This window comes from Lacerta agilis, chromosome 17 (assembly GCF_009819535.1).
Source record: "Lacerta agilis isolate rLacAgi1 chromosome 17, rLacAgi1.pri, whole genome shotgun sequence".
Taxonomy (NCBI): domain Eukaryota; kingdom Metazoa; phylum Chordata; class Lepidosauria; order Squamata; family Lacertidae; genus Lacerta; species Lacerta agilis.
Window position 1 is genome coordinate 605522 of NC_046328.1, and position 13284 is coordinate 618805.

The 13284-nt window shown below is 45.7% G+C and overlaps 1 protein-coding gene across 2 annotated transcripts in view; it reads left to right on the top strand.

Moving 5' to 3' along the window:
- Positions 1–362: 362 nt before the first annotated feature.
- PITPNB (phosphatidylinositol transfer protein beta) overlaps positions 363–13284 on the top strand; it is a 29716-nt gene continuing 16794 nt past the window's right edge. Inside the window, exons 1-7 of one of the 2 annotated variants that reach the window (XM_033174411.1) lie at positions 363–475; positions 5630–5660; positions 7307–7452; positions 7860–7951; positions 9660–9667; positions 10815–10889; positions 11586–11669. In XM_033174411.1, coding sequence (XP_033030302.1) covers positions 456–475; positions 5630–5660; positions 7307–7452; positions 7860–7951; positions 9660–9667; positions 10815–10889; positions 11586–11669 — 456 coding nt within the window. In that variant the 5' untranslated portion in view covers positions 363–455. The remainder of the gene's footprint in view (positions 476–5629; positions 5661–7306; positions 7453–7859; positions 7952–9659; positions 9668–10814; positions 10890–11585; positions 11670–13284) is intronic. The other variant, XM_033174412.1, reaches the window with a different exon arrangement.

Genomic DNA, 13284 nt, shown 5'->3' on the forward strand with positions numbered 1-13284 from the left:
CCTCCTCCCCGGCGCCCCGGGACGCGCTCAAAGCGGCCTCCGCAGACGGGATCCGGAAGTCGCTCCGTCGGGCGGTCGGATGTCCGCCTCGGCTTGGTGTGAGTCACTTCCGGCCGCCCTCGGGGTGGCGCTGATTGGCTAGCGGTGGTGCGAACGAGACGCCGCCGGGCTGGAACAGGGGCGCCCTTGTCATTGGCTGGAGAGTGCGGCCCGCCCGCTCGCGCGCTACGCCAATGAGCGAATGCGTCGGGACGCTGTGGGGCGGGCTGACCCTCCCGGCCGTCGTGCCTTCCCAAGTCCCGCTCCTATTGGCTGGGTCAGCTCGGCAAGGTCACGACGGTAATTGGCTGCTCTCTTCGTTCGGGGCGGGGAGCAGCTCCCGGAAGGTGCGCGGTGCGCTATGGGTAGGAGGCGCCGGTCGCGCCTGCGCGTTGGCCTCCTGTCTGCGGGGGAAGATGGTGCTTATCAAGGAATTGTGAGTGGCCGGAGCGGGGGGGGGGGAGGGGGTCCTTCCTCCGGCCTCGTCCCCCTCGCCTTCCCCTCAGCGCCGCCCCCGCCCCGACTCCCTCCCGGCGAAGCCCCGAGGCGCCCGGGCCGCTTCCTGCTCAGGGGAAACCAGGGCGCAAGGCCGAAGGGAAGGAGGGAGGCCCCGGCGGCGGAAGGCCATTGGGCGCCTCCTGCGCTTCTCGGTGGCTTCTGCGCGGCTGGGGGAGGGAGCCTGTTGGTGAGGTGCCTTCTCGGAACCGAAGGCCGCCTGACGAGTTAACAATCGTAATGAATAATAATAATAATAATAAGACTTTCTCTCCAAGCCTGAGCAGCTGCCACCAGGCTAGTCCTGAAGTACAGAACGGACCGGCTTGTATTTTGCTAGCTGGCCAGGTTTCGTGTCGGCGTAGGGATGGCACAAGCTTCTCCGTGAAAGAGAAACTCAGTCGAGCAGGAGGGGAAGTTGCCTCCACTCCTCGGGTGCCATTGGCGAGCCCAGGGGCTGCACCTGCGGGATGGGTTGATGCGAATTCCCCAAAGGAAAGCAATAGCTTCAATTCCAGACAATGTCAAATGGTATTTAACTAAAAGAAAAGCGAACTTTCTGTCTGGAGGCAGGAATACAGTATTATTTTCCTATCCATGTGGAGCTTTGCTCACTCATAAGGAACGGGGGGTGGGGTTAAGACCCATTTTGAAAAGTTTGTTAAGTGGGAGACGTAAAGTTAAGCAGAATTTATATCCTTCTGAGCCTTGCTGCACACATTATCCTGTAGAGTGAGCTGCTTTGGGTTGTTCCTATTTTATTTCAGGAGATACGGGGTCCAGTGGGCATCTTGTGTTATTGACTGGGCAGCACTTGCGTTATAGAGTCGCTGTAATGTACCTGAATGTTTTGTATTGGAGCCAAACTTCATTACAGGGTTGCAGTCACAAACACTTTTGTGGAAAGGTTTATCCGCAGGCATGGCAGTTGATTCCAAACCCCAGTGGTGAAATGTGAAGTTATCATCTAGGTTTAATCAGTGATACTGAAGAAATGAGCCCTTAGGCATGCTTCACTAAGTTCATTGATGCAATCCAGTGTCTGGATCTGTGCAGGAGAAAGCTGAACCCTGTTACTTTAGCTAGGAGTTGTCTTATTTAGTCTCTGCTGTTCGATGATGCATGCAGTGATGCAACTAGCTCCTTGCTTTCTTAAGTCCATTGTCCATCCTGCCTGGTAAAGGCCAGTTTGGAGGGTGACCAGGTGAGTCTAGGGTGAGGTTCGTGTGTCCCTGCATGAGGGAGTTGTATGGAGTTGTCAGATATACCGGTACTCTGATCTTAGGGGAGTTGGTGGAGGGAAGGTGGCAGGGCACTTGCAGGAGTTCCTTGAGAATCTGCTTCTGTTTCAGTCTGGGTTTGGGTGCGGCTTTAGGAATTAAACAGCCTTGGTAACCCAGGTGGATGACTTGTATGATAGTGGGACTGTGGAAGCATGACTCTGCTTCTGCTTCTCAATCCCTCAACAGCTTTTGATACCCTTGACTGTAGTATTTATGTATTTCATAAAATTTATAGACTGCTTGATTGTTAAAAACCTCAAAGTGGTTTACAAAGAGAATAAAATTATCAGTAAAACCTTTTTTTTAATTAAAATAACTTTATTAGGTTTTTTAAATATTACACAATTTATCATTTATCAAAGAAAACATAAAAAGAAAAGAAAGGAAAAAAAATAGAACACAATATAGATTAACATACATAGATTAAATATAAGCATGAAACAAATAAACAGCATACATTCTTTCACTCTTCCCCCCCCCCCCCATCACCTGGTGCTGACTTCCAGCCTGCTCTTTTACTGCGGTTTCTATAACTATGTTTCTCTGTATACCTGAGTTTGTTATTTCTCCTTGTTTAGCTTGGGCACACTCATACGTTTATCAGAAGGTTGGCCCTTTCCACTGAATTCCCTATATAATCTTTCCAGTCTTTCTCTATTTTCTGATCTGTTATTCCTCTGATTTCTCCTATCTTTCTTGCCATATTTTGGTATGATAATAGTTATACCGTACTTGCCAATCTTCCACATATGGTACCGTTATACTCTTCCAGTTTTTTTGCATTTAGGAGCCTTGCTATATTTAATAGATGAATTTTTTTAGTTTTTCATCTATTAAATATTTATGCCAACCCTAGCTTAGCCCTGCTCCTTCAATGACTAGCACTTCACTATTTTTTAACTCCATCCACTCCTTTAACCACATCAGTCCAGCCGCATCATGATACATCTCCAAATCCGGCAATGTGAACCCTCCTTTATCTTTTTTGTCTATCATTATTTTGTATTTTATTCTTGGTTTTTTTTGCAAACTTTGACAAGTCCCTTCTTCACTCTTTGAAACATTAGCCCTTTGAAATATTAGCCCTGCCTAATATTGGTAGGAATTGAAAAAGAAAAATCAGTAAAACCAGTTGAAAACAACTGGGGGGGAACCAGTCCCCCCTGTTTTTTCCCAGTAGATAGATATAAAGGACAGAGGAGGCTTTTCCCTACCCAATCTGAAATTATACTAGAAGGCAACCTGCTTTACATGACTGAAAGACTGGTGCATGCTGCAGGAGCCAGACCTCCTAGATTTGGAGGGCTTCGATAATCGATGGGGATGGCACGCTTACCTGATATATAGGAATGCCAAAGTCCACAAAAACTTCACAAATCATATAATAATTTTGCAGTCTGGGAGAAATATAAAGACCTGTTGGAGCCCAAAGTCCCGTGGTGGACTTCCCCAATAGAAGCCTCTGCGATGAAAAGGAAAAATGCCCAGAAAATTTGGCCAGCATACAGAACATTTCTAAAAGAAGAAGGTAACCAACTAAAATTAAAAAGTTTTGAGGAAATAAGAGAGTTCATTGCAGATTGGTTCCAATACCATCAGGTATATGAAAAATCCAAATCTGATAAACAAAAGGGTTTTGCAATAGAAACCTCGTGATTTGAGCTAGTAATTTTTTTTAAACTTTCAAAAGTATACCAACTCCTTGACTAGGAAGTCAATAAGGGGGAGGTTACATGGTTAAGTGGTCACAAGACTTTGGGCACTCAATAACTATGTCCCAATGGGAAAATTTATGGAAAAACAATTGGAAATTTACAAATTGTTATGCCTTAAGAGAGAATTTCCTTAAAATGCAGCACCAATGGTACTTAACACCCTGGAAACTCTCGAAGATGTACAAAGGTGTCCCAAGCAATTGTTGGAGATGAGATAAATCGGGTACTCTCTATCCCATGTGGTGACTATGTAAGAAAATCCAGGTATTTTGGGAGAGCAACCATTCAGGATTACAAAAAATGCTAAAGATCTCCTTTAACAGAAAACCAGAAGCCTATCTTCTGCGAATTACAGATTTGGATATCCCGAAAAGAATGAAGGGTATCTTTTTATATGCTACGGTTGCAGCAAGAGTTCTTATTGCTGCGAAATGGAAGAGTGATGAAATCCCCTCTATTCATTAATGGACTCAAAAATTGACAGAATATGTGGAGTTAGTCAGGAAAAAATAAAGAATAAACCAAAACAGGAATGTGTCTCAAAATGGGAGATCTTTAAAGTACATTTGAAAAATAATTACAGCAGTTTAAACTCTGTTGCAGCATTCGAATAATTTCAGTAGTAGCTTTAAGAAAGACATGAGACCTAAGACAAATTACAGATTAGTTAAATTATGATAAAAGTGTGTATTGGCCACAAGTAATATATAATCGAAGTTACAGGTAGGTAGCCGTGTTGGTCTACCGTAGTCAAAACAAATAAAAAATAAAAAAAAATCCTCCCAGTCGCACCTTAGAGACCAACTAAATTTGTTCTTGGTATGAGCTTTCGTGTGCATGCACACTTCTTCAGATACACTGAAACAGAAGTCACCAGACCCTCATATATAGTGAGAGGGTGGGGAGGGGTATGACTCAGAAGGGTGGTGGGAATGGGTGATAGGCTGATAGCTGTGGTAAACCTGTTGACGACTGTTAACGACTGCATTTGGTCTTACAGGAAAAAGCAAGGGGTGAGAAGGTTAAAAATAACTTTGTCATGTATAATGAGATAAGAATCCAATGTCTCTATTCAGACCAGGTCTCTCCATGCATGGTTTTAAGTTTGGTAATGAGTTGCAATTCAGCAACTTCTCTTTCCAGTCTATTTATGAAATTCCTTTTTAATAAGACAACTACTTTGAAATTTTGTATAGAATATCCTGGGAGATTGAAGTGTTCCCCTACTGGTTTCTCTGTCTTGTGATTCCTGATGTCAGATTTATGTCCATTTATCCTTTGGCGTAGGGTTTGGCCTGTTTGTCGAATATAGAGAGCTGAAGGGCACTGTTGGCATTTGATAGCATACACAGTGTTAGACGATGAGCAATTAAATAGTCCTGAGATGGTATGTTTGATGTTGTTGGGGCCAGTAATGGTGTTGTCCGGGTGTATGTGGCAGCAAAGTTGGCATCTGGGTTTATTGCAGGCTCTGGTGCTAGTGTCCGTGTTAAGTCTGGTTGTAGTATTATTGTGGGTGAGGTGTTGTTTAAGATTGGGTGGCTGTCTGTAGGCAATGGAGGAAGACCTTTCATGAAGTGGCAGATTAAGCTGAAAAGGGCTGAAGGGACAAGGAGCAGGTGAGTCTGTTTCTCAGACATTTGAGAAAAGCAGCACCCCATAAAATTAAATGCATATTTAATTTATATATATGCATATATATGTATGTGTGTGTGTATATATATATATATATATGCATATATATGCATATATATATATTATAATATATATTATATTATATATAATATATATATATATTGAGAACACTTTAATTTACAGTATGAAAATTTAATTCAGTATGTGGCCCACAGGTTCTGTGTCACTTGGTATGAAAAGTTGGATAGCCCTTTTCTAGAACAAAAAATACTGCAAAGCTTATTAGCCAATTCTCAGGGCAGGATTTGAACTTTCTTGCAGTTGAGTGAAACTGTTCCACCCCTTGCACCAAGAAACTGTTTTATCTGCAAACATAAATCCTTAGCCAGCCTTGTACTGTTGTGGACTCTTCCTCTTTCGAAGTTGTCTTACATGCATGGCCTCTTCTCTTTTGTCTTTCAGCCGTGTGGTCCTGCCCTGCTCTGTGCAAGAGGTACGTGTGTCCCTGCCCCGTTCCCCTGGTGATTGAATTCTTATTTGGATTGAATCAAGTTAGAAGCTGCCTGCTGCTTTCCCTGGCAATGGTTGCCCTATTCTTCCAAAAATGGATCGGCTGTCACCACCCGGAAAAGTTTCACCAATCCTTTGCTGCTCACAAGGCCCTAGCAGCTGCTTCCTTGTTATTTGGGATTATGTGACTCTGGTTACTGGTGAGGATATGAGTTTCCAGCCAGCTCTCAACTCCCCTTCAGCCCAGGAAGATGAGGGTGTGAAAAGGTTCCTGCTGGCCCTGTGCTTGGGTGGGCAAGGCAGTTTGGCAGGCAAACATTTATCTGCCTTTGAAGATGGTTCAGCTGCCTGGATGTTTGTGTTCAGAGGACATGAAACTGGTTCTTTGTCAGATACATTGGCTACCTGCTTGCTTCTGTGACAAATTGACCCCTAAAGCTGCAAGCCAGGAGTGCCAGTCCTGCAGCCTACAGGCCAGATTTAGCCAACCATGTCATAAGAAGTGGCTGGCAAATGCCAGCTTTCTACCTCAGTCTGATCAGGAGACAAAGCTCTCTGCCTGTTCTTCAGGGAGAGACCTCTAAAGGAACGCCACAGTACTCAGAGTGGAAATAGTCCTCTGCCTGCTTGTTAATAGTGAAATGCAGTATTGCCAGCCACCTCATCTCTTAAGTGGGTGTGTGGAGAAAGGCTTCTTTTTAATTTGCACAGAATGATCTGTACAAAACAAAAGGCAGCATTTCCAGACATACCCAAGTGCTGGATCGGGGTGGGGTAGAATTGCTCGGTGGGGGTGGGTGGGGGTGCTTTGCTTCTGCATGACTGGTGAGTATATAGATTTGGGTGTGTATGTGTGTGTGTGTGTATATATATATTGGCTGTGTCTGCCACTGACGTGTGGCACTTTGAGAAATGACTGTCAGTACCACCCTTGGGCCAAAAAAAGCTCTCCTCCCACGCCTCCCTGAATGGCTTGGGGCCAGAGTGCTTGAAGGCTCACCTGCCCAGGTGCCAAGCACCATCACAGAGGCTCTGCCACTAGGTCATTTACCATTGGTGGATACAAAAGACAGAGTCCTTTACAGTGGAGGCAACAGATCTGTGCATGTCCCTCCCTCCAGAAGGAGGCCTGTCTCTAGCTTCTTCCCTAACTGCTTCTAAGTGGGCTTTAAACATGTTATTTTAACCTGCCTTTAGCTAAAGCTTTAAACTAACATGTTCATTGATCTCTATTGGGAATTGTTTTATGCTGCTGTTTTGCTTTTTAAAAAATTAGACATGTTGTAAAATGTTCTTAAGAACAAGTGTAAGCCATCTTGGGAAACAGTTTTTTCTTGAGCCTTAGCAGAGACCTCTTGGTGAATGGTAGACTTGTATGTGGGGTGCCATGCGAAACCATGGTTTGCAAGGAGAACCTCTGGCTGTACTGGAGCATGGGGTTTTATTGGCCAAAAAACAGAGCATTGTGGGGACAACAGCAAGGGGAACTCTTGTTGCATTTCCCCTATGCTGGGCTTTCCCAGTGGTTCCATAAATATCACAGTTATGTGTGGTGGTCTGCTGAAAGAGACAAAGCACTTTACAAAAAAAGAATCTTAACATTCCTTTCTCCTCCCCCCTCCCCCTTAGTATCAAGTTGGACAACTTTATTCTGTGGCTGAAGCCAGTAAAAATGAAACAGGTGGTGGTGAAGGGATCCAAGTCTTAACCAACGAGCCTTATGAGAAGGATGGCGAAAAAGGACAGTATACGCACAAGATTTATCACCTGAAGAGGTAAGAGAAGGGGTTGTTTGCAGAGAGGTGGGGTGACTCAGCCTTAATCCCTGATAGGCAGCCTGGGGGCTACAGGAGCTCCCCTTGCTGAGTGCCTTCCTCAGCTTCCACTCTTGGGGGCACGACAGATATCGGCAGCTGGGGTGGGCTGGAGAGACATCCTCCTTGGGACTTGATGACCTTTCCTTGTCCACCATACCTCCCTCCCTCCGACCTTGTTGGCAATGTGACACTCTTGGAAAGAGCCAGAGCTGAGCCCCTGACTTTAGTACAACTGTATTTGCCATTGCTGAGACTGTGCATGCCTTAGAATGTGTTTGGGTAAGGGATGCCTCTTGGAGCAGGTGCCTGGACCATACTTGACTTGGTAAGGCTCACATCTGACATCCCACTTTGGTTTGTTGCAGCAAAGTTCCTGGGTTTGTGCGGATGTTTGCTCCAGAAGGTTCGTTGGTATTCCATGAAAAGGCCTGGAATGCCTATCCTTACTGCAGAACGAGTGAGTCTCCTTTCCCCATTCTTTGGCTATGTGGTTTCAAAGGTGTTCAAGCCAAACACCACTGTGGGGCCAGGCCAGGCAGGAAAATAATCTGCCACTTCATTCCCCCACCCCACCCTCTGACTTCCAGGGATTTTGACTGGGCTTGTCACTAATGCCAGGTCCTCATAAGGGGAAGCACCAAAGGCCTGACCCCTTCAGAGAACTGCAAGGTTATGGGTGATCTCAAACTCTTTAGAGTTGCCTGCAACTGGGATTGCTTTCATTGGAGTTGTGGCTCACCACAGTTTAACCTGGGCTGTGTGCTCCGTGTTGTGGCTCAGTCCTGACCTGTCTGAAGTTCTAAAGAGCTGCTTTCTCAGACGGGGCGGGGAGATGTTGCTGGTGACTGTGGCTCATGCAGTGAGTGCCTTAGCCTGGACCTGATGCTGCAGGAGCCACAGGTGTCTGAGAGAGCGCACCAAGGGGTTCTTAAGCTGTGGTGTCCAGAGGGCCTTTTTTGCAGTTTGCTGTGCTTTGTTTTATTTGTTTTTAGCTCTCACCTTTTCATGATTCCTGCTTTGATGCTGTTTGTATTTTAGTATTTCACAAGTAACCTTGAATACAGTTTTTTAGAGTGGCTAACCTGCCTTTTTGCAATGCAGCCACCAGAACTGAACACAGTATTCCAAGTACACCATACATTTGTATAACAGCATTATGATGTGGTGGTTATTGTTTTTTAAGTTAAATCACTCTCATTTATTAAGTTAAAAAGCACCAACATTTCACTGAGGCCTAAGCTCTTCCTCCATCACAAACTCAAATCTGGTTGCAATTTTTGAAAACGATTTTGACTTCTAAAAAAGGATTTGGCATTTAGGGAATTCCAGGATGCAGGATAGAGACACATTCAGAGCAGGCTAAAAACCTCAAGGGACCCCTCTTTGACATTTGGGAGATCTCTCCTCTCCTAGGGTTCTCTTCCTGCAAGCCTAAGAGGGGGAATGAGCAGCAGAGGTGGCTGCCCCAGCAATGGGAGAGAGGGGGCACATGGGGATGGACTGGGGGTGTCAAGGGGCCATGGCAATCCAGCCGAGGATGAGGAGAGAACTACCGTATGGTGCTGCCTTGGTTAGGACTGGGTCCCCTGTCACTGTGTAGTACTAGGAGTGCCAGGCTGTGGGGGAAGATATATTTGTTGGCTGTCTCATAGAGCTCTTTTAAGTAGTCATCTTGGTCACTCTGAGGGAAACCATGAGCCCTGTAGGTGGCTGCCCTGACCGCCGCAGTCCCACTCAGTGCTCCAAGCCATCAGGAAAAAACCCCAGCGCCTGCAACTATTATTATCCCCAAGTGAAAATGTATCCACAGCATTATGATGTTGACATTATTTTAGATCTCTATCGCGTTAAGTTTTATTTATTTATTTAGGTTGTATACTTCCCTATACCTGTAGAGCGCAGGGTGGTTCACAACTTAAAACTGCAGTACAAAAAACACAAAATACATAAAAACAAAGACAACCCAATAATCCCCCTGGTACTTTCTAGCTCTCGGGTACAGAAGCTGTTCTTAGGCAAAAGTTACTTACATTTGTTGTGAGACCAGCAATTTCACCCTTGAGTTCTGTAAAGAAGAATGACACCCTGGTGAGCTTCCTGTTGAGATACATTCATACTTGTTTCTCTCCCTTTTCTTTTTCTTTCCATGTCTTGGTGGGCTTCAGTTGTAACGGTGAGTACTACGTTTCTCTTGGCTTTTGAATAGGCTGAACTGTTGGCATCTTTGAAGCTTTTTAGCTCTTCTCGGTTGAATGTAGGCACCTGGGTCCTCGGTGTGAGGTCCCTCTATGAGGGGTACAATCTTTTAGGTGCAGTGCTGCTTCTGTGATAGTACTCAACAGTAGAGTACCACTCCTCCCCATGGCAGTCATTTTGTGCTGGTGCCCACAACCCTTTTATCAAGATATGAGTACAGGCACCTCATTATTTTTTTTAACAGCATTCTTGCCTTTCTCTGAAAATGGTTTCCCTCCTTCACAGTCTTCAATCAGCAACACATCCTATATTCAGCTCTGTGAGAGCTAAACTGGGGGTAGTGGGTCAGACAAAAGCTTTAGTCTGTGGTGTGTTAAACTCTTTCCCACGTGATAAAATAAGAAAGTGGGGTGACATTCTGGAGCTTGCCTGTTTGGGCATTGCTGCGGTGTCCCCTCCCCAACATGGATGTGGTAGCTGTGGCCAGGATCCTACAAGGATGGGCTGGAGGGGAGTCGTGTTCACGTGGGTTGCTTAGTGCAGGGTAAGTCGATGGCATCTGTAAGGCAGGGTGCAGAGACTGCTACTCGGGGGGGGGGGTCATGCATGATGGAGATCCATGTTTATTTTATGTAGGTTAGGCAGCTTACAGTAACAATAATATAAAACGATAAACAATAAAATAAAAAGCAGGGAATTTAATCAGGCCAACCTCAAAACAAAACACCCCATTGATGGTCTGCCTGCAAATGTTTGCCTGCCCCGTTACGCAGGAGGGTTAGGGAGGGTGGAGAAAAGTGCTTTGCCCTACCTGCTCTGGGCAGTGCTCTCCTAGGAATCTGCCTCCAGGGCTGGCTTGCAGTTGTGGGGTATGGGGAGGGGACATTTGCAGGAAAGAATCTGTGGTTGGTTGGAAGCATATAGCATTCTCCTGCTTCCTGACAGTTCTCTTCCTCCACCACACGTGTACTTGCCTTTGAGTTGGGGGTGGGAATCAGGTTTGCCTCCCCCCTCCCACCCGCTTGCCTCTCCAAAGACCAAATGGATAGATTGCAAAAGACTGGAAGATGATTTACAAATGAACCACATTAGTTACTGCCTTATTTATCTTTTATTTTTGATAGAATGAATATATGAAAGATGACTTCTTCATCAAAATTGAGACTTGGCATAAATCAGATTTGGGGACATCTAACAATGTAAGTTGGAGAGCCACATTTTGCCACCACCTTGTTTGGGCAAGGCCTTTACTGCTGCTGCTTCTTTGCCAGACAGCAGACTCCAGAGCATGACTTAGCCACTGGAGTCATAGCTTCATAAGCAATGCTAGGGGTGGGGGGGGGGCACAGGGGTTCGAACCAAAGCAAATGTTTCTCCCCTACCGTGAGTGCTCAGACTGTACTTCAGCCTCTGGCTCCATCCAACTCTGTGGTTTTTTAAACATGTATGTATACTGACTTTTAGCAATTAGTTCAAGGTAGTTAAAAAAAATTCTAAAACAAGCACATCAACAATAAATACATGCAAAAAACCCAGCAGATAAATGCTCATTCAGTTTAAAATACTAAAGTTAATTTTTTAAATGTTTTTAAATGCTCAGGTGAAAGAAAGTTACATTAAATGTGAAACTAACTCCCTTTAAAATGAGACATGCATGTTCCTCTCAAAATGGTCTCATGCCCTCCTTTTGCCTTGTTGTGTTTGCAGCCGGTGGTCCATATTGGGTGGGTGAGCTGCAGCCTGACAGTGGCCCCAGTCAGAGGGAAATGGATTCACATTGACCCTACCCTCAAGGCCACATTGTAGGATCTCTTCCTCCTTTGAGCCAGGAGGGCATTATTGGGGAAACTCTTAGTTGCTTCCCAGGTTGACCCTGTTTCATCTCCTCCCTGCAGGTGCATGACTTAGATCCAAATACATGGAAGAACGTGGAAGTTGTCCACATTGACATTGCTGACAGGAGCCAAGTCGAGCCTGGAGTAAGTGGCCTCATGCAGCTGTAGATCACACAACTCGGGGTTCAGCAGACACTTCTGGTGGGGTTAATCACTTTGGCCTGTGGAAGGATTTTTTTCCAGAATCATTGCCTTCATTGAAACATTCTGCTGTTTTTGTGCTAGTCCACCTGCCCTGCTTGGCTTGGCATCTGCTGTATCTGAAGGGCAGAAGCACCGCTAACCTTGTTTCTACCCCTTCCTCCCCCAGGTCTCACAAACACATTCAGACATAGAGACCAGCAGTGGGGTGGGGGGTTGGAGATTCTACAGCATTTTCCCTCCCTGTCCTTGCGCTGTGTAGAGGAGGGGGGAAATGCATTCAGGTGCCTTCTTAGCTTGCAAATGTGCCTCTTCTCCCCCCCCCCAGCCGCCCCATGCCCATTGTAATATGGACTGAGGGAAGGGGAAGGAGTGTTCCTTTCTGAGTGCCAAGGACTTGGGACAATGTCACCACAGCAGAGGGAGAAGAGAGGCTATTAAAGGCGAGGTAAATGGAGGCAGAAGCAGCCAGGTTTTTTTGGGGGGGGGCTGCTGGGACACCCACAGCACCAAAGGTGGGGACACCTGCAGAACAGAGGTTTTTAAAAATTTAATTGTTGAAATGTTGGGAGTGCACAAGAGCTCTTCAGCAAGGGGATCCAGACTGCAGGTTAGCTGCTTCTGCTGTAGAGTGAGTGAATGATCCAGGCACAGAACAACACAGTACAGCCATACCTTGGTTTTTGAACAGCTTAGTCACAAACAACTTGGAATTCAAACGCCGCAAACCTGGAAGTAGGTGTTCCGGTTTGCGAACTTTGCCTTGGAAGCCGAACGTCCGATGCAGCTTCCAATTGGCTGCAGGACCTTCCTGCAGCCAATCGGAAGTGCGCCTTGGTTTCAGAACATTTCAGAAGTCAAATGGACTTCCGGAACACATTCTTTTTGAAAACCAAGGTACAACTGTACTGTAATCCTGAACAGCTCTCCCTACTCTCCTCCTCCTCACTCTGTTGCATTTAACACAGTTCACAAGTTCACTCCTTTATGAATGCTCCAAGTGAGTTATAGGAACCACTCGCAAAAGTGAGGAATGATGACAGCCCCCATTTTTCCTCTGCAATTCGTTCCCACTTGGTAGTTGGAGGACATTTGTGCTGTCCTAGCTCTAATTCAAGGTCTGGAAGAGTTTGACCTTAAATTAGAGCTTGCAGTTCCTGCACAGGATTGGGCCATCAAACCCCACTGCTCAGACCTCCCTTTGCTGGGCTCCTTTCTCCTCTCCCTTTTCATCTGGCTTAACCTTTGAAGCGACTTTTTTGTTCTTTTTGTTTCAGCACGGTCCATGGAATGTTTTGCAACACTTGTCATATTTTGCCTTTCAAGTTCCTATGTTGGTTTGGAAAGGGGATCTCTCAGCAGTAAAGGCCCTTCCTGCTGCTTCCCCCCATCCCTGGCCCCGGAGTGTTTTTGTAGTAGAAAGAGCTCTTTGCCATCCTCTCTTAATCAGGCTGCAGCATGGCTATTCTTGACGCTGCAGATTTGGCTGGAAAGTGAGCAGATAACCTTGTGAAGGGAGCACAGGGATTTCTTTTGCTCCCCAGTTGCTCATGTGCTG